The sequence below is a fragment of the Dendrobates tinctorius genome, unplaced genomic scaffold, assembly GCF_039654945.1.
Source record: "Dendrobates tinctorius isolate UK_male_01 unplaced genomic scaffold, ASM3965494v1 ptg000214l, whole genome shotgun sequence".
NCBI lineage: Eukaryota > Metazoa > Chordata > Amphibia > Anura > Dendrobatidae > Dendrobates > Dendrobates tinctorius.
Window position 1 is genome coordinate 2,656,246 of NW_027361881.1, and position 27,337 is coordinate 2,683,582.

The following is a 27,337-nucleotide window of genomic DNA, read 5'->3' on the forward strand; positions in this document are numbered from 1 at the left end:
AAGAGGGGCTGATATCAGTCACATATGGTGTAATGTCTGGAGGTTATATCAGTACTGGAGCATTATAAGGGGCTGATATCAGTCACATATGGTGTAATGTCTGGGGGTTATATCAGCACTGGAGCGTTATAAGAGGGGCTGATATCAGTCACATATGGTGTAATGTCTGGAGGTTATATCAGTACTGGAGCATTATAAGGGGCTGATATCAGTCACATATGGTGTAATGTCTGGAGGTTATATCAGTACTGGAGCGTTATAAGAGGGGCTGATATCAGTCACATATGGTGTAATGTCTGGAGGTTATATCAGTACTGGAGCGTTATAAGAGGGGCTGATATCAGTCACATATGATGTAATGTCTGGGGGTTATATCAGTACTGGAGCGTTATAAGAGGGGCTGATATCAGTCACATATGGTGGAATGTCTGGGGGTTATATCAGTACTGGAGCGTTATAAGAGGGGCTGATATCAGTCACATATGATGTAATGTCTGGAGGTTATATCAGTACTGGAGCTTTATAAGAGGGGCTGATATCAGTCACATATGGTGTAATGTCTGGAGGTTATATCAGTACTGGAGCGTTATAAGAGGGGCTGATATCAGTCACATATGGTGTAATGTCTGGGGGTTATATCAGTACTGGAGTGTTATAAGAGGGGCTGATATCAGTCACATATGGTGTAATGTCTGGAGGTTATATCAGTACTGGAGTGTTATAAGAGGGGCTGATATCAGTCACATATGGTGTAATGTCTGGGGTTATATCAGTACTGGAGCGTTATAAGAGGGGCTGATATCAGTCACATATGGTGTAATGTCTGGAGGTTATATCAGTACTGGAGTGTTATAAGAGGGGCTGATATCAGTCACATATGGTGTAATGTCTGGAGGTTATATCAGTAATGGAGTGTTATAAGAGGGGCTGATATCAGTCACACATGGTGTAATGTCTGGAGGTTATATCAGTACTGGAGTGTTATAAGAGGGGCTGATATCAGTCACATATGGTGTAATGTCTGGTGGTTATATCAGTACTGGAGTGTTATAAGAGGGGCTGATATCAGTCACACATGGTGTAATGTCTGGAGGTTATATCAGTACTGGAGTGTTATAAGAGGGGCTGATATCAGTCACATATGGTGTAATGTCTGGTGGTTATATCAGTACTGGAGCGTTATAAGAGGGGCTGATATCAGTCACATATGGTGTAATGTCTGGAGGTTATATCAGTACTGGAGCGTTATAAGAGGGGCTGATATCAGTCACTTATGGTGTAATGTCTGGGGGTTATATCAGTACTGGAGCATTATAAGAGGGGCTGATATCAGTCACATATGATGTAATGTCTGGAGGTTATATCAGTACTGGAGTGTTATAAGGGGCTGATATCAGTCACACATGGTGCAATGTCTGGAGGTTATATCAGTACTGGAGTGTTATAAGAGGGGCTGATATCAGTCACATATGGTGCAATGTCTGGAGGTTATATCAGTACTGGAGTGTTATAAGAGGGGCTGATATCAGTCACATATGATGTAATGTCTGGTGGTTATATCAGTACTGGAGTGTTATAAGAGGGGCTGATATCAGTCACATATGATGTAATGTCTGGTGGTTATATCAGTACTGGAGTGTTATAAGAGGGGCTGATATCAGTCACATATGATGTAATGTCTGGAGGTTATATCAGTACTGGAGCGTTATAAGAGGGGCTGATATCAGTCACACATGGTGCAATGTCTGGAGGTTATATCAGTACTGGAGCGTTATAAGAGGGGCTGATATCAGTCACACATGGTGCAATGTCTGGAGGTTATATCAGTACTGGAGTGTTATAAGAGGGGCTGATATCAGTCACATATGATGTAATGTCTGGTGGTTATATCAGTACTGGAGTGTTATAAGAGGGGCTGATATCAGTCACATATGATGTAATGTCTGGTGGTTATATCAGTACTGGAGTGTTATAAGAGGGGCTGATATCAGTCACATATGATGTAATGTCTGGAGGTTATATCAGTACTGGAGCGTTATAAGAGGGGCTGATATCAGTCACATATGGTGTAATGTCTGGTGGTTATATCAGTACTGGAGTGTTATAAGAGGGGCTGATATCAGTCACATATGATGTAATGTCTGGAGGTTATATCAGAACTGGAGCGTTATAAGGGGCTGATATCAGTCACACATGGTGCTATGTCTGGAGGTTATATCAGTACTGGAGCGTTATAAGAGGGGCTGATATCAGTCACATATGGTGTAATGTCTGGGGGTTATATCAGTACTGGAGCGTTATAAGAGGGGCTGATATCAGTCACATATGGTGTAATGTCTGGAGGTTATATCAGTACTGGAGCGTTATAAGAGGGGCTGATATCAGTCACATATGGTGTAATGTCTGGAGGTTAAATCAGTACTGGAGCATTATAAGGGGCTGATATCAGTCACATATGGTGTAATGTCTGGGGGTTATATCAGCACTGGAGCGTTATAAGAGGGGCTGATATCAGTCACATATGGTGTAATGTCTGGAGGTTATATCAGTACTGGAGCGTTATAAGAGGGGCTGATATCAGTCACATATGGTGTAATGTCTGGAGGTTATATCAGTACTGGAGCGTTATAAGAGGGGCTGATATCAGTCACATATGGTGTAATGTCTGGAGGTTATATCAGTACTGGAGCATTATAAGGGGCTGATATCAGTCACATATGGTGTAATGTCTGGGGGTTATATCAGCACTGGAGCGTTATAAGAGGGGCTGATATCAGTCACATATGATGTAATGTCTGGAGGTTATATCAGTACTGGAGCGTTATAAGAGGGGCTGATATCAGTCACATATGGTGTAATGTCTGGGGGTTATATCAGTACTGGAGCATTATAAGGGGCTGATATCAGTCACATATGGTGTAATGTCTGGAGGTTATATCAGTACTGGAGCGTTATAAGAGGGGCTGATATCAGTCACATATGGTGTAATGTCTGGAGGTTATATCAGTACTGGAGTGTTATAAGAGGGGCTGATATCAGTCACATATGATGTAATGTCTGGAGGTTATATCAGTACTGGAGTGTTATAAGAGGGGCTGATATCAGTCACATATGGTGTAATGTCTGGGGTTATATCAGTACTGGAGCGTTATAAGAGGGGCTGATATCAGTCACATATGGTGTAATGTCTGGAGGTTATATCAGTACTGGAGTGTTATAAGAGGGGCTGATATCAGTCACATATGGTGTAATGTCTGGAGGTTATATCAGTACTGGAGTGTTATAAGAGGGGCTGATATCAGTCACATATGGTGTAATGTCTGGAGGTTATATCAGTACTGGAGTGTTATAAGAGGGGCTGATATCAGTCACATATGGTGTAATGTCTGGAGGTTATATCAGTACTGGAGTGTTATAAGAGGGGCTGATATCAGTCACATATGGTGTAATGTCTGGGGGTTATATCAGTACTGGAGTGTTATAAGAGGGGCTGATATCAGTCACATATGATGTAATGTCTGGAGGTTATATCAGTACTGGAGCATTATAAGAGGGGCTGATATCAGTCACATATGGTGTAATGTCTGGGGTTATATCAGTACTGGAGCGTTATAAGAGGGGCTGATATCAGTCACATATGGTGTAATGTCTGGAGGTTATATCAGTACTGGAGCGTTATAAGAGGGGCTGATATCAGTCACATATGGTGTAATGTCTGGAGGTTATATCAGTACTGGAGTGTTATAAGAGGGGCTGATATCAGTCACATATGGTGTAATGTCTGGAGGTTATATCAGTACTGGAGCGTTATAAGAGGGGCTGATATCAGTCACATATGGTGTAATGTCTGGGGTTATATCAGAACTGGAGCGTTATAAGAGGGGCTGATATCAGTCACATATGGTGTAATGTCTGGAGGTTATATCAGTACTGGAGCGTTATAAGAAGCTGATATCAGTCACATATGGTGTAATGTCTGGAGGTTATATCAGTACTGGAGCGTTATAAGAGGGGCTGATATCAGTCACATATGGTGTAATGTCTGGAGGTTATATCAGAACTGGAGCGTTATAAGAGGGGCTGATATCAGTCACATATGGTGTAATGTCTGGAGGTTATATCAGTACTGGAGCGTTATAAGAAGCTGATATCAGTCACATATGGTGTAATGTCTGGAGGTTATATCAGTACTGGAGCGTTATAAGAGGGGCTGATATCAGTCACATATGGTGTAATGTCTGGTGGTTATATCAGAACTGGAGCGTTATAAGAGGGGCTGATATCAGTCACATATGGTGTAATGTCTGGGGTTATATCAGAACTGGAGCGTTATAAGAGGGGCTGATATCAGTCACATATGGTGTAATGTCTGGAGGTTATATCAGTACTGGAGCGTTATAAGAAGCTGATATCAGTCACATATGGTGTAATGTCTGGAGGTTATATCAGTACTGGAGCGTTATAAGAGGGGCTGATATCAGTCACATATGGTGTAATGTCTGGAGGTTATATCAGAACTGGAGCGTTATAAGGGGGTGATATCAGTCACATATGGTGTAATGTCTGGAGGTTATATCAGTACTGGAGCGTTATAAGAGGGGCTGATATCAGTCACATATGGTGTAATGTCTGGAGGTTATATCAGTACTGGAGCGTTATAAGAGGGGCTGATATCAGTCACATATGGTGTAATGTCTGGAGGTTATATCAGTACTGGAGTGTTATAAGAGGGGCTGATATCAGTCACATATGGTGTAATGTCTGGTGGTTATATCAGTACTGGAGCGTTATAAGAGGGGCTGATATCAGTCACATATGGTGTAATGTCTGGTGGTTATATCAGTACTGGAGTGTTATAAGAGGGGCTGATATCAGTCACATATGGTGTAATGTCTGGAGGTTATATCAGAACTGGAGCGTTATAAGGGGGTGATATCAGTCACATATGGTGTAATGTCTGGGGTTATATCAGAACTGGAGCGTTATAAGAGGGGCTGATATCAGTCACATATGGTGTAATGTCTGGAGGTTATATCAGTACTGGAGCGTTATAAGAAGCTGATATCAGTCACATATGGTGTAATGTCTGGAGGTTATATCAGTACTGGAGCGTTATAAGAGGGGCTGATATCAGTCACATATGGTGTAATGTCTGGAGGTTATATCAGAACTGGAGCGTTATAAGAAGCTGATATCAGTCACATATGGTGTAATGTCTGGAGGTTATAACAGTACTGGAGCGTTATAAGAGGGGCTGATATCAGTCACACATGGTGTAATGTCTGGTGGTTATATCAGAACTGGAGCGTTATAAGAGGGGCTGATATCAGTCACATATGGTGTAATGTCTGGGGTTATATCAGAACTGGAGCGTTATAAGAGGGGCTGATATCAGTCACATATGGTGTAATGTCTGGAGGTTATATCAGTACTGGAGCGTTATAAGAAGCTGATATCAGTCACATATGGTGTAATGTCTGGAGGTTATATCAGTACTGGAGCGTTATAAGAGGGGCTGATATCAGTCACATATGGTGTAATGTCTGGAGGTTATATCAGAACTGGAGCGTTATAAGGGGGTGATATCAGTCACATATGGTGTAATGTCTGGAGGTTATATCAGTACTGGAGCGTTATAAGAGGGGCTGATATCAGTCACATATGGTGTAATGTCTGGAGGTTATATCAGTACTGGAGCGTTATAAGAGGGGCTGATATCAGTCACATATGGTGTAATGTCTGGAGGTTATATCAGTACTGGAGCGTTATAAGAGGCTGATAGTCACATATTGTGTAATGTCTGGTGGTCACATCAGTACTGGAGCGTTATAAGAGGGGCTGATATCAGTCACATATGATGTAATGTCTGGAGGTTATATCAGAACTGGAGCGTTATAAGGGGGTGATATCAGTCACATATGGTGTAATGTCTGGAGGTTATATCAGTACTGGAGCGTTATAAGAGGGGCTGATGTCAGTCACATATGATGTAATGTCTGGAGGTTATATCAGTACTGGAGCGTTATAAGAGGGGCTGATGTCAGTCACATATGATGTAATGTCTGGTGGTTACATCAGTACTGGAGCGTTATAAGAGGGGCTGATATCAGTCACATGGTGTAATGTCTGGGGTTATATCAGTACTGGAGCGATATAAGAGGGGCTGATGTCAGTCACATATGATGTAATGTCTGGAGGTTATATCAGTACTGGAGCGTTATAAGAGGGGCTGATGTCAGTCACATATGATGTAATGTCTGGTGGTTACATCAATACTGGAGCGTTATAAGAGGGGCTGATATCAGTCACATGGTGTAATGTCTGGGGTTATATCAGTACTGGAGCGATATAAGAGGGGCTGATGTCAGTCACATATGATGTAATGTCTGGAGGTTATATCAGTACTGGAGCGTTATAAGAGGGGCTGATGTCAGTCACATATGGTGTAATGTCTGGTGGTTATATCAATACTGGAGCGTTATAAGAGGGGCTGATATCAGTCACATGGTGTAATGTCTGGGGTTATATCAGTACTGGAGCGTTATAAGAGTGGCTGATATCAGTCACATATGGTGCAATGTTTGGGGGTTATATCAGTACTGGAGCGTTATAAGAGGGGCTGATATCAGTCACATATGGTGTAATGTCTGGGGGTTATATCAGTACTGGAGCGTTATAAGAGTGGCTGATATCAGTCACATATGGTGCAATGTTTGGGGGTTATATCAGTACTGGAGCGTTATAAGAGGGGCTGATATCAGTCACATATGGTGTAATGCCTGGGGGTTATATCAGTACTGGAGCGTTATAAGAGGGGCTGATATCAGTCACATATGGTGTAATGTCTGGGGTTATATCAGTACTGGAGCGTTATAAGAACTGATATATGTCACATATGGTGTAATGTCTGGGGTTATATCAGTACTGGAGCGTTATAAGAGGGGCTGATATCAGTCACAGATGTAATGTCTGGAGGTTATATCAGTACTGGAGCGTTATAAGAGGGGCTGATATCAGTCACATAAGGTGTAATGTCTGGAGGTTATATCAGTACTGGAGCTTTATAAGAGGGGCTGATATCAGTCACATATGGTGTAATGTCTGGAGGTTATATCAGTACTGGAGCTTTATAAGAGGGGCTGATATCAGTCACATATGGTGTAATGTCTGGAGGTTATATCAGTACTGGAGCTTTATAAGAGGGGCTGATATCAGTCACATATGGTGTAATGTCTGGGGGTTATATCAGTACTGGAGCGTTATAAGAACTGATATATGTCACATATGGTGTAATGTCTGGGGTTATATCAGTACTGGAGCGTTATAAGAGGGGCTGATATCAGTCACATATGGTGTAATGTCTGGGGGTTATATCAGTACTGGAGCGTTATAAGAGGGGCTGATATCAGTCACATAAGGTGTAATGTCTGGAGGTTATATCAGTACTGGAGCTTTATAAGAGGGGCTGATATCAGTCACAGATGTAATGTCTGGAGGTTATATCAGTACTGGAGCGTTATAAGAGGGGCTGATATCAGTCACATAAGGTGTAATGTCTGGAGGTTATATCAGTACTGGAGCTTTATAAGAGGGGCTGATATCAGTCACATATGGTGTAATGTCTGGAGGTTATATCAGTACTGGAGCTTTATAAGAGGGGCTGATATCAGTCACATATGGTGTAATGTCTGGAGGTTATATCAGTACTGGAGCTTTATAAGAGGGGCTGATATCAGTCACATATGGTGTAATGTCTGGGGGTTATATCAGTACTGGAGCGTTATAAGAACTGATATATGTCACATATGGTGTAATGTCTGGGGTTATATCAGTACTGGAGCGTTATAAGAGGGGCTGATATCAGTCACATATGGTGTAATGTCTGGGGGTTATATCAGTACTGGAGCGTTATAAGAGGGGCTGATATCAGTCACATATGGTGTAATGTCTGGAGGTTATATCAGTACTGGAGCGTTATAAGAGGGGCTGATATCAGTCACATATGGTGTAATGTCTGGAGGTTATATCAGTACTGGAGCGTTATAAGAGGGGCTGATATCAGTCACATATGGTGTAATGTCTGGGGGTTATATCAGTACTGGAGCGTTATATGAGGGGCTGATATCAGTCACATATGGTGTAATCTCTGGGGGTTATATCAGTACTGGAGCGTTATAAGAGGGGCTGATATCAGTCACATATGGTTTAATGTCTGGGGGTTATATCAGTACTGGAGCGTTATAAGAGGCTGATATCAGTCACATATGGTGTAATGTCTGGAGGTTATATCAGTACTGGAGCGTTATAAGAGGGGCTGATATCAGTCACATATGGTGTAATGTCTGGGGGTTATATCAGTACTGGAGCGTTATAAGAGGGGCTGATATCAGTCACATATGGTGTAATGTCTGGGGGTTATATCAGTACTGGAGCGTTATAAGAGGGGCTGATATCAGTCACATATGGTGTAATGTCTGGAGGTTATATCAGTACTGGAGCGTTATAAGAGGGGCTGATATCAGTCACATATGGTGTAATGTCTGGAGGTTATATCAGTACTGGAGCGTTATAAGAAGCTGATATCAGTCACACATGGTGTAATGTCTGGAGGTTATATCAGTACTGGAGCGTTATAAGAGGGGCTGATATCAGTCACATATGGTGTAATGTCTGGGGGTTATATCAGTACTGGAGCGTTATAAGAGGGGCTGATATCAGTCACATATGGTGTAATGTCTGGCGGTTATATCAGTACTGGAGCATTATAAGAGGGGCTGATATCAGTCACATATGATGTAATGTCTGGAGGTTATATCAGTACTGGAGGGTTATAAGAGGGGCTGATATCAGTCACATATGGTGTAATGTCTGGGGGTTATATCAGCACTGGAGCGTTATAACAGGGGCTGATATCAGTCACATATGGTGTAATGTCTGGAGGTTATATCAGTACTGGAGCGATATAAGAGGGGCTGATATCAGTCACATATGATGTAATGTCTGGAGGTTATATCAGTACTGGAGCGTTATAAGAAGCTGATATCAGTCACATATGGTGTAATGTCTGGAGGTTATATCAGTACTGGAGCGTTATAAGAGGGGCTGATATCAGTCACATATGGTGTAATATCTGGAGGTTATATCAGCACTGGAGCGTTATAAGAGGGGCTGATATCAGTCACATATGGTGTAATGTCTGGAGGTTATATCAGTACTGGAGCGTTATAAGAGGGGCTGATATCAGTCACATATGGTGTAATGTCTGGGGGTTATATCAGTACTGGAGCGTTATAAGAAGGGCTGATATCAGTCACATATGGTGTAATGTCTGGGGTTATATCAGTACTGGAGCGTTATAAGAGGGGCTGATATCAGTCACATATGATGTAATGTCTGGTGCTTATATCAGAACTGGAGCGTTATAAGGGGCTGATATCAGTCACACATGGTGCAATGTCTGGAGGTTATATCAGTACTGGAGCGTTATAAGAGGGGCTGATATCAGTCACATATGGTGTAATGTCTGGGGGTTATATCAGTACTGGAGCGTTATAAGAGGGGCTGATATCAGTCACATATGGTGTAATGTCTGGAGGTTATATCAGTACTGGAGCGTTATAAGAGGGGCTGATATCAGTCACATATGGTGTAATGTCTGGAGGTTATATCAGTACTGGAGCGTTATAAGAGGGGCTGATATCAGTCATATATGGTGTAATGTCTGGAGGTTATATCAGTACTGGAGCATTATAAGGGGCTGATATCAGTCACATATGGTGTAATGTCTGGGGGTTATATCAGCACTGGAGCGTTATAAGAGGGGCTGATATCAGTCACATATGGTGTAATGTCTGGAGGTTATATCAGTACTGGAGCATTATAAGGGGCTGATATCAGTCACATATGGTGTAATGTCTGGGGGTTATATCAGCACTGGAGCGTTATAAGAGGGGCTGATATCAGTCACATATGGTGTAATGTCTGGAGGTTATATCAGTACTGGAGCATTATAAGGGGCTGATATCAGTCACATATGGTGTAATGTCTGGGGGTTATATCAGCACTGGAGCGTTATAAGAGGGGCTGATATCAGTCACATATGGTGTAATGTCTGGAGGTTATATCAGTACTGGAGCATTATAAGGGGCTGATATCAGTCACATATGGTGTAATGTCTGGAGGTTATATCAGTACTGGAGCGTTATAAGAGGGGCTGATATCAGTCACATATGGTGTAATGTCTGGAGGTTATATCAGTACTGGAGTGTTATAAGAGGGGCTGATATCAGTCACATATGGTGTAATGTCTGGAGGTTATATCAGTACTGGAGTGTTATAAGAGGGGCTGATATCAGTCACATATGGTGTAATGTCTGGGGTTATATCAGTACTGGAGCGTTATAAGAGGGGCTGATATCAGTCACATATGGTGTAATGTCTGGAGGTTATATCAGTACTGGAGTGTTATAAGAGGGGCTGATATCAGTCACATATGGTGTAATGTCTGGAGGTTATATCAGTAATGGAGTGTTATAAGAGGGGCTGATATCAGTCACACATGGTGTAATGTCTGGAGGTTATATCAGTACTGGAGTGTTATAAGAGGGGCTGATATCAGTCACATATGGTGTAATGTCTGGTGGTTATATCAGTACTGGAGTGTTATAAGAGGGGCTGATATCAGTCACACATGGTGTAATGTCTGGAGGTTATATCAGTACTGGAGTGTTATAAGAGGGGCTGATATCAGTCACATATGGTGTAATGTCTGGTGGTTATATCAGTACTGGAGCGTTATAAGAGGGGCTGATATCAGTCACATATGATGTAATGTCTGGAGGTTATATCAGTACTGGAGTGTTATAAGGGGCTGATATCAGTCACACATGGTGCAATGTCTGGAGGTTATATCAGTACTGGAGCGTTATAAGAGGGGCTGATATCAGTCACATATGGTGTAATGTCTGGTGGTTATATCAGTACTGGAGTGTTATAAGAGGGGCTGATATCAGTCACATATGATGTAATGTCTGGAGGTTATATCAGAACTGGAGCGTTATAAGGGGCTGATATCAGTCACACATGGTGCTATGTCTGGAGGTTATATCAGTACTGGAGCGTTATAAGAGGGGCTGATATCAGTCATATATGGTGTAATGTCTGGGGGTTATATCAGTACTGGAGCGTTATAAGAGGGGCTGATATCAGTCACATATGGTGTAATGTCTGGAGGTTATATCAGTACTGGAGCGTTATAAGAGGGGCTGATATCAGTCACATATGGTGTAATGTCTGGAGGTTATATCAGTACTGGAGCATTATAAGGGGCTGATATCAGTCACATATGGTGTAATGTCTGGGGGTTATATCAGCACTGGAGCGTTATAAGAGGGGCTGATATCAGTCACATATGGTGTAATGTCTGGAGGTTATATCAGTACTGGAGCGTTATAAGAGGGGCTGATATCAGTCACATATGGTGTAATGTCTGGAGGTTATATCAGTACTGGAGCGTTATAAGAGGGGCTGATATCAGTCACATATGGTGTAATGTCTGGAGGTTATATCAGTACTGGAGCATTATAAGGGGCTGATATCAGTCACATATGGTGTAATGTCTGGGGGTTATATCAGCACTGGAGCGTTATAAGAGGGGCTGATATCAGTCACATATGATGTAATGTCTGGAGGTTATATCAGTACTGGAGCGTTATAAGAGGGGCTGATATCAGTCACATATGGTGTAATGTCTGGGGGTTATATCAGTACTGGAGCATTATAAGGGGCTGATATCAGTCACATATGGTGTAATGTCTGGAGGTTATATCAGTACTGGAGCGTTATAAGAGGGGCTGATATCAGTCACATATGGTGTAATGTCTGGAGGTTATATCAGTACTGGAGTGTTATAAGAGGGGCTGATATCAGTCACATATGATGTAATGTCTGGAGGTTATATCAGTACTGGAGTGTTATAAGAGGGGCTGATATCAGTCACATATGGTGTAATGTCTGGGGTTATATCAGTACTGGAGCGTTATAAGAGGGGCTGATATCAGTCACATATGGTGTAATGTCTGGAGGTTATATCAGTACTGGAGTGTTATAAGAGGGGCTGATATCAGTCACATATGGTGTAATGTCTGGAGGTTATATCAGTACTGGAGTGTTATAAGAGGGGCTGATATCAGTCACATATGGTGTAATGTCTGGAGGTTATATCAGTACTGGAGTGTTATAAGAGGGGCTGATATCAGTCACATATGGTGTAATGTCTGGAGGTTATATCAGTACTGGAGTGTTATAAGAGGGGCTGATATCAGTCACATATGGTGTAATGTCTGGGGGTTATATCAGTACTGGAGTGTTATAAGAGGGGCTGATATCAGTCACATATGATGTAATGTCTGGAGGTTATATCAGTACTGGAGCATTATAAGAGGGGCTGATATCAGTCACATATGGTGTAATGTCTGGGGTTATATCAGTACTGGAGCGTTATAAGAGGGGCTGATATCAGTCACATATGGTGTAATGTCTGGAGGTTATATCAGTACTGGAGCGTTATAAGAGGGGCTGATATCAGTCACATATGGTGTAATGTCTGGAGGTTATATCAGTACTGGAGTGTTATAAGAGGGGCTGATATCAGTCACATATGGTGTAATGTCTGGTGGTTATATCAGAACTGGAGCGTTATAAGAGGGGCTGATATCAGTCACATATGGTGTAATGTCTGGGGTTATATCAGAACTGGAGCGTTATAAGAGGGGCTGATATCAGTCACATATGGTGTAATGTCTGGAGGTTATATCAGTACTGGAGCGTTATAAGAAGCTGATATCAGTCACATATGGTGTAATGTCTGGAGGTTATATCAGTACTGGAGCGTTATAAGAGGGGCTGATATCAGTCACATATGGTGTAATGTCTGGAGGTTATATCAGAACTGGAGCGTTATAAGGGGGTGATATCAGTCACATATGGTGTAATGTCTGGAGGTTATATCAGTACTGGAGCGTTATAAGAGGGGCTGATATCAGTCACATATGGTGTAATGTCTGGAGGTTATATCAGTACTGGAGCGTTATAAGAGGGGCTGATATCAGTCACATATGGTGTAATGTCTGGAGGTTATATCAGTACTGGAGCGTTATAAGAGGCTGATAGTCACATATTGTGTAATGTCTGGTGGTCACATCAGTACTGGAGCGTTATAAGAGGGGCTGATATCAGTCACATATGATGTAATGTCTGGAGGTTATATCAGAACTGGAGCGTTATAAGGGGGTGATATCAGTCACATATGGTGTAATGTCTGGAGGTTATATCAGTACTGGAGCGTTATAAGAGGGGCTGATGTCAGTCACATATGATGTAATGTCTGGAGGTTATATCAGTACTGGAGCGTTATAAGAGGGGCTGATGTCAGTCACATATGATGTAATGTCTGGTGGTTACATCAGTACTGGAGCGTTATAAGAGGGGCTGATATCAGTCACATGGTGTAATGTCTGGGGTTATATCAGTACTGGAGCGATATAAGAGGGGCTGATGTCAGTCACATATGATGTAATGTCTGGAGGTTATATCAGTACTGGAGCGTTATAAGAGGGGCTGATGTCAGTCACATATGATGTAATGTCTGGTGGTTACATCAATACTGGAGCGTTATAAGAGGGGCTGATATCAGTCACATGGTGTAATGTCTGGGGTTATATCAGTACTGGAGCGATATAAGAGGGGCTGATGTCAGTCACATATGATGTAATGTCTGGAGGTTATATCAGTACTGGAGCGTTATAAGAGGGGCTGATGTCAGTCACATATGGTGTAATGTCTGGGGTTATATCAGTACTGGAGCGTTATAAGAGTGGCTGATATCAGTCACATGGTGTAATGTCTGGGGTTATATCAATACTGGAGCGTTATAAGAGGGGCTGATATCAGTCACATGGTGTAATGTCTGGGGTTATATCAGTACTGGAGCGTTATAAGAGTGGCTGATATCAGTCACATATGGTGCAATGTTTGGGGGTTATATCAGTACTGGAGCGTTATAAGAGGGGCTGATATCAGTCACATATGGTGTAATGTCTGGGGGTTATATCAGTACTGGAGTGTTATAAGAGGGGCTGATATCAGTCACATATGGTGTAATGTCTGGAGGTTATATCAGTACTGGAGCGTTATAAGAGGGGCTGATATCAGTCACATATGGTGTAATGTCTGGGGGTTATATCAGTACTGGAGCGTTATAAGAGGGGCTGATATCAGTCACATATGGTGTAATGTCTGGGGGTTATATCAGTACTGGAGCGTTATAAGAGGGGCTGATATCAGTCACATATGGTGCAATGTCTGGGGGTTATATCAGTACTGGAGCGTTATAAGGGGCTGATATCAGTCACATATGGTGTAATGTCTGGGGTTATATCAGTACTAGAGCGTTATAAGAGGCTGATATCAGTCACATATGGTGTAATGTCTGGGGGTTATATCAGTACTAGAGCGTTATAAGAGGCTGATATCAGTCACATATGGTGCAATGTCTGGGGGTTATATCAGTACTGGAGCGTTATAAGGGGCTGATATCAGTCACATATGGTGTAATGTCTGGGGTTATATCAGTACTAGAGCGTTATAAGAGGCTGATATCAGTCACATATGATGTAATGTCTGGAGGTTATATCAGTACTAGAGCGTTATAAGAGGCTGATATCAGTCACATATGGTGTAATGTCTGGAGGTTATATCAGTACTGGAGCGTTATAAGAGGGGCTGATATCAGTCACATATGGTGTAATGTCTGGAGGTTATATCAGTACTGGAGCGTTATAAGAAGGGCTGATATCAGTCACATATGGTGTAATGCCTGGGGGTTATATCAGTACTGGAGCGTTATAAGAGGCTGATATCAGTCACATATGGTGTAATGTCTGGAGGTTATATCAGTACGGGAGTGTTATAAGAGGGGCTGATATCAGTCACATATGGTGTAATGTCTGGTAGTTATATCAGTACTGGAGCGTTATAAAAGGGGCTGATATCAGTCACATATGGTGTAATGTCTGGAGGTTATATCAGTACGGGAGTGTTATAAGAGGGGCTGATATCAGTCACATATGGTGTAATGTCTGAAGGTTATATCAGGACTGGAGCGTTATAAGAGGCTGATATCAGTCACATATGGTGTAATGTCTGGAGGTTATATCAGTACGGGAGTGTTATAAGAGGGGCTGATATCAGTCACATATGGTGTAATGTCTGGGAGTTATATCAGTACTGGAGCGTTATAAAAGGGGCTGATATCAGTCACATATGGTGTAATGTCTGGAGGTTATATCAGTACGGGAGTGTTATAAGAGGGGCTGATATCAGTCACATATGGTGTAATGTCTGGCGGTTATATCAGTACTGGAGCGTTATAAGAGGGGCTGATATCAGTCACATATGGTGTAATGTCTGAAGGTTATATCAGGACTGGAGCGTTATAAGAGGCTGATATCAGTCACATATGGTGTAATGTCTGGAGGTTATATCAGTACTGGAGCGTTATAAGAGGGATTGATATCAGTCACATATGGTGTAATGTCTGGGGGTTATATCAGTACTGGAGCGTTATAAGAGGGGCTGATATCAGTCACATATGGTGTAATGTCTGGGAGTTATATCAGTACTGGAGCGTTATAAAAGGGGCTGATATCAGTCACATATGGTGTAATGTCTGGACGTTATATCAGTACGGGAGTGTTATAAGAGGGGCTGATATCAGTCACATATGGTGTAATGTCTGGCGGTTATATCAGTACTGGAGCGTTATAAGAGGGGCTGATATCAGTCACATATGGTGTAATGTCTGGCGGTTATATCAGTACTGGAGCGTTATAAGAGGGGCTGATATCAGTCACATATGGTGTAATGTCTGAAGGTTATATCAGGACTGGAGCGTTATAAGAGGCTGATATCAGTCACATATGGTGTAATGTCTGGAGGTTATATCAGTACTGGAGCGTTATAAGAGGGGCTGATATCAGTCACATATGGTGTAATGTCTGGGGGTTATATCAGTACTGGAGCGTTATAAGAGGGACTGATATCAGTCACATATGGTGTAATGTCTGGGAGTTATATCAGTACTGGAGCGTTATAAGAGGGGCTGATATCAGTCACATATGGTGTAATGTCTGGGGGTTATATCAGTGCTGGAGCGTTATAAGAGGGGCTGATATCAGTCACACATGGTGTAATGTCTGGGGGTTATATCAGTACTGGAGCGTTATAAGAGGGGCTGATATCAGTCACATATGGTGTAATGTCTGGAGGTTATATCAGTACTGGAGCGTTATAAGAGGGGCTGATATCAGTCACATATGGTGTAATATCTGGGGGTTATATCAGTACTGGAGCGTTATAAGAGGGGCTGATATCAGTCACATATGGTGTAATGTCTGGGGGTTATATCAGTACTGGAGCATTATAAGAGGGGCTGATATCAGTCACATATGATGTAATGTCTGGGGGTTATATCAGTACTGGAGCGTTATAAGAGGGACTGATATCAATCACATATGGTGTAATGTCTGGGGGTTATATCAGTACTGGAGCGTTATAAGAGGGGCTGATATCAGTCACATATGGTGTAATGCCTGGGGGTTATATCAGTACTGGAGCGTTATAAGAGGCTGATATCAGTCACATATGGTGTAATGTCTGGAGGTTATATCAGTACTGGAGTGTTATAAGAGGGGTTGATATCAGTCACATATGGTGTAATGTCTGGAGGTTATATCAGTACTGGAGCGTTATAAGAGGGGCTGATATCAGTCACATATGGTGTAATGTCTGGAGGTTATATCAGTACTGGAGCGTTATAAGAGGGGCTGATATCAGTCACATATGGTGTAATGTCTGGAGGTTATATCAGTACTGGAGTGTTATAAGAGGGTCTGATATCAGTCACATATGGTGTAATGTCTGGCGGTTATATCAGTACTGGAGCGTTATAAGAGGGGCTGATATCAGTCACATATGGTGTAATGTCTGGAGGTTATATCAGTACTGGAGCGTTATAAGAGGGGCTGATATCAGTCACATATGATGTAATGTCTGGGGGTTATATCAGTACTGGAGCGTTATAAGAGGGGCTGATATCAGTCACATATGATGTAATGTCTGGAGGTTATATCAGTACTGGAGCGTTATAAGAGGGGCTGATATCAGTCACATATGATGTAATGTCTGGAGGTTATATCAGTACTGGAGCGTTATAAGAGGGGCTGATATCAGTCACATATGGTGTAATGTCTGGAGGTTACATCAGTACTGGAGCGTTATAAGAGGGGCTGATATCAGTCACATATGGTGTAATGTCTGGGGGTTATATCAGTACTGGAGCGATATAAGAGGGGCTGATATCAGTCACATATGGTGTAATGTCTGGAGGTTATATCAGTACTGGAGCGTTATAAGAGGGGCTGATATCAGTCACACATGGTGTAATGTCTGGGGGTTATATCAGTACTGGAGCGATATAAGAGGGGCTGATATCAGTCACATATGGTGTAATGTCTGGGGGTTATATCAGTACTGGAGCGATATAAGAGGGGCTGATATCAGTCACATATGGTGTAATGTCTGGGGGTTATATCAGTACTGGAGCGTTATAAGAGGGGCTGATATCAGTCACATATGGTGTAATGTCTGGGGGTTATATCAGTACTGGAGCGATATAAGAGGGGCTGATATCAGTCACATATGGTGTAATGTCTGGAGGTTACATCAGTACTGGAGCGTTATAAGAGGGGCTGATATCAGTCACATATGGTGTAATGTCTGGGGGTTATATCAGTACTGGAGCGATATAAGAGGGGCTGATATCAGTCACATATGGTGTAATGTCTGGAGGTTATATCAGTACTGGAGCGTTATAAGAGGGGCTGATATCAGTCACACATGGTGTAATGTCTGGGGGTTATATCAGTACTGGAGCGATATAAGAGGGGCTGATATCAGTCACATATGGTGTAATGTCTGGAGGTTATATCAGTACTGGAGCGTTATAAGAGGGGCTGATATCAGTCACACATGGTGTAATGTCTGGGGGTTATATCAGTACTGGAGCGATATAAGAGGGGCTGATATCAGTCACACATGGTGTAATGTCTGGAGGTTATATCAGTACTGGAGCGTTATAAGAGGGGCTGATATCAGTCACACATGGTGTAATGTCTGGGGGTTATATCAGTACTGGAGCGATATAAGAGGGGCTGATATCAGTCACATATGGTGTAATGTCTGGAGGTTATATCAGTACTGGAGCGTTATAAGAGGGGCTGATATCAGTCACACATGGTGTAATGTCTGGGGGTTATATCAGTACTGGAGCGATATAAGAGGGGCTGATATCAGTCACACATGGTGTAATGTCTGGGGGTTATATCAGTACTGGAGCGTTATAAGAGGGGCTGATATCAGTCACACATGGTGTAATGTCTGGGAGTTATATCAGTACTGGAGCGTTATAAAAGGGGCTGATATCAGTCACATATGGTGTAATGTCTGGAGGTTATATCAGTACGGGAGTGTTATAAGAGGGGCTGATATCAGTCACATATGGTGTAATGTCTGGAGGTTATATCAGTACTGGAGCGTTATAAGAGGGGCTGATATCAGTCACATATGGTGTAATGTCTGGGGGTTATATCAGTACTGGAGCGTTATAAGAGGGGCTATCAGTCAGATATGGTGTAATGTCTGGGGGTTATATCAGTACTGGAGCGTTATAAGAGGGGCTGATATCAGTCAGATATGGTGTAATGTCTGGGGGTTATATCAGTACTGGAGCGTTATAAGAGGGGCTGATATCAGTCACATATGGTGTAATGTCTGGGGGTTATAAGTGGCTGATTCCATTATAAAGCTTATTATGTTACCGTCCCTTTATCTCCGTCCATTATCACTTCCAGGTCTCTGATGATTATAAGACGCTCTGCCCCCGAGAGACACAAATTCCCACAATGCAGAAAGCGGAAGATCGGACGGAGGAAATGAGCGGAGCTGTAATGACAGATATATAATGATCTGCTCCGGACGTAGCGGATCCCTGATAATGTGGGGGGCATGTAGAGCCTCGCGGGGGCCAATCACAGGCTACAGTGCGGAGGGAGGGATATAAGGGGGCTCTCCGCCAAATGTGCACATGCAGACAGTAAGAGAGGTGACGGGGGGCGACATCCAGACCCCTCTATCGCTCTGACAGCCAACAATGCCATTGTCACAATTTATCCAGAACTTATGATGGAGACTTCATTAGGCTGTGTGCACACGCTGCGGTTCCGCTGCGGTTTTGGCCCTGCAGAACTGCAGTAGTTCCGCAGACATGGTACAGTACCATGTAACCCTATGGGTTTTTAAAACCGCTGTGCTCACGCTGCGGTTTTTTCCGCGCGGTTTTGCTGCAATTTATAAACTGCAGCATGTCAATTGTTTGTGCGGATTCCGCTGCGGTTTTACACCTTTAACATAGTAGAGATGATAAACCGCAGGAAAACCGCAGCAAAACCGCAGGCAAAACCGCAGGAAAACCGCAGCAAAACCGCAGGCAAAACCGCAGGAAAACCGCAGCAAAACCGCAGGAAAACCGCAGGGAAAACCGCAGGGAAAACCGCAGGGAAAACCGCAGCAAAACCGCAGCAAAACTGCAGGAAAACCGCAGGTGATTCGGCAGTGTGTGCAGATAGTCTTAAAGGGACGCTGCTGCATATAAAGTGAGGGCAGGCCGCTAGCACTTGCTCGTCGGGTCCCAATTCAGGGACGGAGGGGGCTACACAGGGGAAGGTAATACCAACTACTCTGCTTGCTGTCAGTAATGATATGAGTCTTCCCGCCGTACATTCTCCTCCGGCCCGTCCGCCTCTCACAGCTGAAGATCTGTCCCAATCGTATCCGGACCGGTCAACACCTGATACACTGTAACAAACCCGCAGCTGACAGCAAGCGGAGGGAGTGACGGCAGAACAGCCAAGAACAGGCGGCCCCCGAGACCAGCTAGAGGGGCACTCCACCATGGCTAGTCTGCACTGTGGGGGTCCCAGGATCTGATGGGGAGCGGTGGAGGACCCCCAGAGGTCAGGGTGTCATGCATTCTGGCAGGAGCCTCTGTGAAGCCCCCCGGCATGCAGTGGCTGGGGGTCACACCGCACTGCAGACGTGTACTGGAAGCGGCTGGCGGGGGCATGCAGATACCTACGGCGGGCATACACATCCTGGTAGTTCATGTGCTCATAGTCGGGCAGGATTCTCATAAAGCGCCCAGATTTCACCCGCGGATTAATACCTGACACAGTAAGACACAGCGGGTTAGGGGGCCGAGAGGTGAAAGTCTACACCCCCCGGGGGGCCGAGCGCCCCTCATTACAGGGGGAGTGGACTAAGAAACTGGGAAACTTGCTACAATGTATCACTGAGGCCTTAAAGGGGCAGCGCACATTCCTGATATCCAGCCCCCCTTACTCCTAATCCCGCAGGTGGGGGGGGGGGGCGTCTTATAACGCTATCTGCGGGGTCCCCGGGGGGCTCGGCGGGAGTGTGCAGGAGGCCGCCCGTCCCGTGTGGCTGTCACTCACGTTTCACGTACACTTCTTGGCAGGAGACGCCGGTGACTTCCAGTTTCCGTAAGTTTTCGTGGACGCCGTATTCTGCGGAGAGAAACCAGACGATCAGTAACAAGCGATGGAGAGGCGTCTCTAGTCACATCCAAAGCTGCAGTCACAATCAGAGTGCTCTGCTCTCCGGGAAATAGAAGTACGAATGCAGCTCTGGAGGTGACTGGAGGAAAAGACATGAAGGACTGCAGAGGAACGACACAACCGAGAGCCAGAGTGAAAAGATCTCTGCTGGCTGCAAGTGAATGGAAGAGCAGTCCGGGGCCACCTCTGTGCCCGGGGGCCCGACCGCGACACTGGGGAAAGAGACACCGAACCATGCCGACCCCCAATGTATCCGGAGTTAGAAGGGGCAGCGATCAAAGAGGAGACATCACCACCAGCAGCGCAGAGTATTTATAGCATCCAGGGAAGGATCAATCAGAAGTGCCCCAGAGCTGGCAGCGAAACGCAGACCCCCCCCCCCCCCCCCCCCCCCCCGAGATCCAGCGCTAATCCCCAGCAATTATTCATGGGGACTTAGAAGAACACGAAGAGACATGTGCGCCAACAACATCACAGCAGCCGAGGAAAGGTAATCACGTGAGCGCTGCTCTGGGTGTAACTCAGTAATGTATGTACACAGTGACTGCACCAGCAGAATAGTGAGAGCAGCTCTGGGGTATAATACAGGATGTATCTCAGGATCAGTAATGTAATGTATGTACACAGTGACTGCACCAGCAGAATAGTGAGAGCAGCTCTGGAGTATAATACAGGAGGTAACTCAGGATCAGTAATGTAATGTATGTACACAGTGACTGCACCAGCAGAATAGTGAGTGCAGCTCTGGAGTATAATACAGGATGTAACTCAGGATCAGTAATGTAATGTATGTACACAGTGACTGCACCAGCAGAATAGTGAGAGCAGCTCTGGAGTATAATACAGGATGTAACTCAGGATCAGTAATGTAATGTATGTACACAGTGACTGCACCAGCAGAATAGTGAGTGCAGCTCTGGAGTATAATACAGGATGTAACTCAGGATCAGTAATGTAATGTATGTACACAGTGACTGCACCAGCAGAATAGTGAGTGCAGCTCTGGGGTACAATACAGGATGTAACTCAGGATCAGTAATGTAATGTGTGTACACAGAGACTGCACCAGCAGAATAGTGAGTGCAGCTCTGGGGTATAATGCAGGATGTAACTCAGGATCAGTAATGTAATGTATGTACACAGTGACTGCACCAGCAGAATAGTGAGTGCAGCTCTGGGGTATAATACAGGAGGTAACTCAGGATCAGTAATGTATGTACACAGTGACTGCACCAGCAGAATAGTGAGTGCAGCTCTGGAGTATAATACAGGAGGTAACTCAGGATCAGTAATGTAATGTATGTACACAGTGACTGCACCAGCAGAATAGTGAGTGCAGCTCTGGAGCATAATACAGGATGTAACTCAGGATCAGTAATGTAATGTATGTACACAGTAACTGCACCAGCAGAATAGTGAGTGCAGCTCTGGGGTATAATACAGGATGTAACTCAGGATCAGTAATGTAATATATGTACACAGTGACTGCACCAGCAGAATAGTGAGCGCAGCTCTGGAGTATAATACAGGAGGTAAATCAGGATCAGTAATGTATGTACACAGTGACTGCACCAGCAGAATAGTGAGTGCAGCTCTGGAGTATAATACAGGATGTAACTCAGGATCAGTAATGTAATGTATGTACACAGTGACCGCACCAGCAGAATAGTGAGTGCAGCTCTGGGGTATAATACAGGATGTAACTCAGGATCAGTAATGTAATGTATGTACACAGTGACTGCACCAGCAGAATAGTGAGTGCAGCTCTGGGGTATAATACAGGATGTAACTCAGGATCAGTAATGTAATGTATGCACACAGTGACTGCACCAGCAGAATAGTGAGTGCAGCTCTGGGGTATAATACAGGATGTAACTCAGGATCAGTAATGTAATATATGTACACAGTGACTGCACCAGCAGAATAGTGAGCGCAGCTCTGGAGTATAATACAGGAGGTAAATCAGGATCAGTAATGTATGTACACAGTGACTGCACCAGCAGAATAGTGAGTGCAGCTCTGGGGTATAATACAGGATGTAACTCAGGATCAGTAATGTAATATATGTACACAGTGACTGCACCAGCAGAATAGTGAGCGCAGCTCTGGAGTATAATACAGGAGGTAAATCAGGATCAGTAATGTATGTACACAGTGACTGCACCAGCAGAATAGTGAGTGCAGATCTGGAGTATAATACAGGATGTAACTCAGGATCAGTAATGTATGCACACAGTGACTGCACCAGCAGAATAGTGAGTGCAGCTCTGGGGTATAATACAGGATGTAACTCAGGATCAGTAATGTAATATATGTACACAGTGACTGCACCAGCAGAATAGTGAGCGCAGCTCTGGAGTATAATACAGGAGGTAAATCAGGATCAGTAATGTAATGCATGTACACAGTGACTGCACCAGCAGAATAGTGAGTGCAGCTCTGGAGTATAATACAGGATGTAACTCAGGATCAGTAATGTATGCACACAGTGACTGCACCAGCAGATTAGTGAGTGCCGCTCTGGGGTATAATACAGGATGTAACTCAGGATCAGTAATGTAATATATATACACAGTGACTGCACCAGCAGAATAGTGAGTGCCGCTCTGGGGTATAATACAGGATGTAACTCAGGATCAGTAATGTAATATATATACACAGTGACTGCACCAGCAGAATAGTGAGCGCAGCTCTGGAGTATAATACAGGAGGTAAATCAGGATCAGTAATGTATGTACCCAGTGACTGCACCAGCAGAATAGTGAGTGCAGCTCTGGAGTATAATACAGGATGTAACTCAGGATCAGTAATGTAATGTATGTACACAGTAACTGCACCAGCAGAATAGTGAGTGCAGCTCTGGGGTATAATACAGGATGTAACTCAGGATCAGTAATGTAATATATGTACACAGTGACTGCACCAGCAGAATAGTGAGCGCAGCTCTGGAGTATAATACAGGAGGTAAATCAGGATCAGTAATATATGTACACAGTGACTGCACCCGCAGAATAGTGAGTGCAGCTCTGGAGTATAATACAGGATGTAACTCAGGATCAGTAATGTATGTACACAGTGACTGCACCAGCAGAATAGTGAGTGCAGCTCTGGAGTATAATACAGGAGGTAACTCAGGATCAGTAATGTAATATATGTACACAGTGACTGCACCAGCAGAATAGTGAGCGCAGCTCTGGAGTATAATACAGGAGGTAAATCAGGATCAGTAATATATGTACACAGTGACTGCACCCGCAGAATAGTGAGTGCAGCTCTGGAGTATAATACAGGATGTAACTCAGGATCAGTAATGTATGCACACAGTGACTGCACCAGCAGAATAGTGAGTGTAGCTCTGGGGTATAATACAGGATGTAACTCAGGATCAGTGATGTAATGTATGTACACAGTGACTGCACCAGCAGAATAGTGAGTGCAGCTCTGGAGTATAATACAGGATGTAACTCAGGATCAGTAATGTAATGTATGCACACAGTGACTGCACCAGCAGAATAGTGAGTGCAGCTCTGGGGTATAATACAGGAGGTGACTCAGGATCAGTAATGTAATGTATGTACACAGTGACTGCACCAGCAGAATAGTGAGTGCAGCTCTGGAGTATAATACAGGATGTAACTCAGGATTAGTAATGTAATGTATGTACACAGTGACTGCACCAGCAGAGTAGTGAGTGCAGCTCGGGGGTACAATACAGGATGTAACTCAGGATCAGTAATGTAATGTATGTACACAGTGACTGCACCATCAGAGTAGTGAGTGCAGCTCTGGGGTACAATACAGGATGTAACTCAGGATCAGTAATGTAATGTGTGTACACAGTGACTGCACCAGCAGAATAGTGAGTGCAGCTCTGGGGAATAATGCAGGAGGTAAGTCAGGATCAGTAATGTAATGTATGTACACAGTGACTGCACCAGCAGAATAGTGAGTGCAGCTCTGGGGTATAATACAGGATGTAACTCAGGATCAGTAATGTATGTACACAGTGACTGCACCAGCAGAATAGTGAGTGCAGTTCTGGAGTATAATACAGGATGTAACTCAGGATCAGTAATGTAATGTATGTACACAGTGACTGCACCAGCAGAATAGTGAGCGCAGCTCTGGAGTATAATACAGGATGTAACTCATGATCAGTAATGTATGCACACAGTGACTGCACCAGCAGAATAGTGAGTGCAGCTCTGGGGTATAATACAGGAGGTGACTCAGGATCAGTAATGTAATGTATGTACACAGTGACTGCACCAGCAGAATAGTGAGTGCAGCTCTGGAGTATAATACAGGAGGTAACTCAGGATCAGTAATGTAATGTATGTACACAGTGACTGCATCAGCAGAATAGTGAGTGCAGCTCTGGAGTATAATACAGGATGTAACTCAGGATCAGTAATGTAATGTTTGTACACAGTGACTGCACCAGCAGAATAGTGAGCGCAGCTCTGGTGTTTTTATACAGGAGGTAACTCAGGATTAGTAATGTAATGTATGTACACAGTGACTGCACCAGCAGAATAGTGAGTGCAGCTCTGGAGCATAATACAGGATGTAACTCAGGATCAGTAATGTAATGTATGTACACAGTAACTGCACCAGCAGAATAGTGAGTGCAGCTCTGGGGTATAATACAGGATGTAACTCAGGATCAGTAATGTAATATATGTACACAGTGACTGCACCAGCAGAATAGTGAGCGCAGCTCTGGAGTATAATACAGGAGGTAAATCAGGATCAGTAATGTATGTACACAGTGACTGCACCAGCAGAATAGTGAGTGCAGCTCTGGAGTATAATACAGGATGTAACTCAGGATCAGTAATGTATGCACACAGTGACTGCACCAGCAGAATAGTGAGTGCAGCTCTGGGGTATAATACAGGAGGTGACTCAGGATCAGTAATGTAATGTATGTACACAGTGACTGCACCAGCAGAATAGTGAGCGCAGCTCTGGAGTATAATACAGAATGTAACTCATGATCAGTAATGTATGCACACAGTGAATGCACCAGCAGAATAGTGAGTGCAGCTCTGGGGTATAATACAGGAGGTGACTCAGGATCAGTAATGTAATGTATGTACACAGTGACTGCACCAGCAGAATAGTGAGTGCAGCTCTGGAGTATAATACAGGATGTAACTCAGGATCAGTAATGTAATATATGTACACAGTGACTGCACCAGCAGAATAGTGAGCGCAGCTCTGGAGTATAATACAGGAGGTAAATCAGGATCAGTAATATATGTACACAGTGACTGCACCCGCAGAATAGTGAGTGCAGCTCTGGAGTATAATACAGGATGTAACTCAGGATCAGTAATGTATGTACACAGTGACTGCACCAGCAGAATAGTGAGTGCAGCTCTGGAGTATAATACAGGAGGTAACTCAGGATCAGTAATGTAATATATGTACACAGTGACTGCACCAGCAGAATAGTGAGCGCAGCTCTGGAGTATAATACAGGAGGTAAATCAGGATCAGTAATATATGTACACAGTGACTGCACCCGCAGAATAGTGAGTGCAGCTCTGGAGTATAATACAGGATGTAACTCAGGATCAGTAATGTATGCACACAGTGACTGCACCAGCAGAATAGTGAGTGTAGCTCTGGGGTATAATACAGGATGTAACTCAGGATCAGTGATGTAATGTATGTACACAGTGACTGCACCAGCAGAATAGTGAGTGCAGCTCTGGAGTATAATACAGGATGTAACTCAGGATCAGTAATGTAATGTATGCACACAGTGACTGCACCAGCAGAATAGTGAGTGCAGCTCTGGGGTATAATACAGGAGGTGACTCAGGATCAGTAATGTAATGTATGTACACAGTGACTGCACCAGCAGAATAGTGAGTGCAGCTCTGGAGTATAATACAGGATGTAACTCAGGATTAGTAATGTAATGTATGTACACAGTGACTGCACCAGCAGAGTAGTGAGTGCAGCTCGGGGGTACAATACAGGATGTAACTCAGGATCAGTAATGTAATGTATGTACACAGTGACTGCACCATCAGAGTAGTGAGTGCAGCTCTGGGGTACAATACAGGATGTAACTCAGGATCAGTAATGTAATGTGTGTACACAGTGACTGCACCAGCAGAATAGTGAGTGCAGCTCTGGGGAATAATGCAGGAGGTAAGTCAGGATCAGTAATGTAATGTATGTACACAGTGACTGCACCAGCAGAATAGTGAGTGCAGCTCTGGGGTATAATACAGGATGTAACTCAGGATCAGTAATGTATGTACACAGTGACTGCACCAGCAGAATAGTGAGTGCAGTTCTGGAGTATAATACAGGATGTAACTCAGGATCAGTAATGTAATGTATGTACACAGTGACTGCACCAGCAGAATAGTGAGCGCAGCTCTGGAGTATAATACAGGATGTAACTCATGATCAGTAATGTATGCACACAGTGACTGCACCAGCAGAATAGTGAGTGCAGCTCTGGGGTATAATACAGGAGGTGACTCAGGATCAGTAATGTAATGTATGTACACAGTGACTGCACCAGCAGAATAGTGAGTGCAGCTCTGGAGTATAATACAGGA

General features: G+C 43.7%; 1 protein-coding gene across 4 annotated transcripts in view; it reads right to left on the reverse strand.

Annotated features, from left to right (window-relative positions):
• The window catches only part of FBXO31 (F-box protein 31), a 51,841-nt gene that overhangs the window by 18,727 nt on the left and 5,777 nt on the right, over positions 1-27,337 (reverse strand). For 2 of the 4 annotated variants that reach the window (XM_073554912.1, XM_073554914.1), the window contains exons 2-3: positions 20,628-20,699; positions 20,252-20,338 (exon numbers count right to left, since the gene is read on the reverse strand). In XM_073554912.1, the coding sequence (XP_073411013.1) occupies positions 20,252-20,338; positions 20,628-20,699 (159 nt within the window). The remainder of the gene's footprint in view (positions 1-20,251; positions 20,339-20,627; positions 20,700-27,337) is intronic. The other 2 variants (XM_073554913.1, XM_073554915.1) reach the window with 1 other exon arrangement.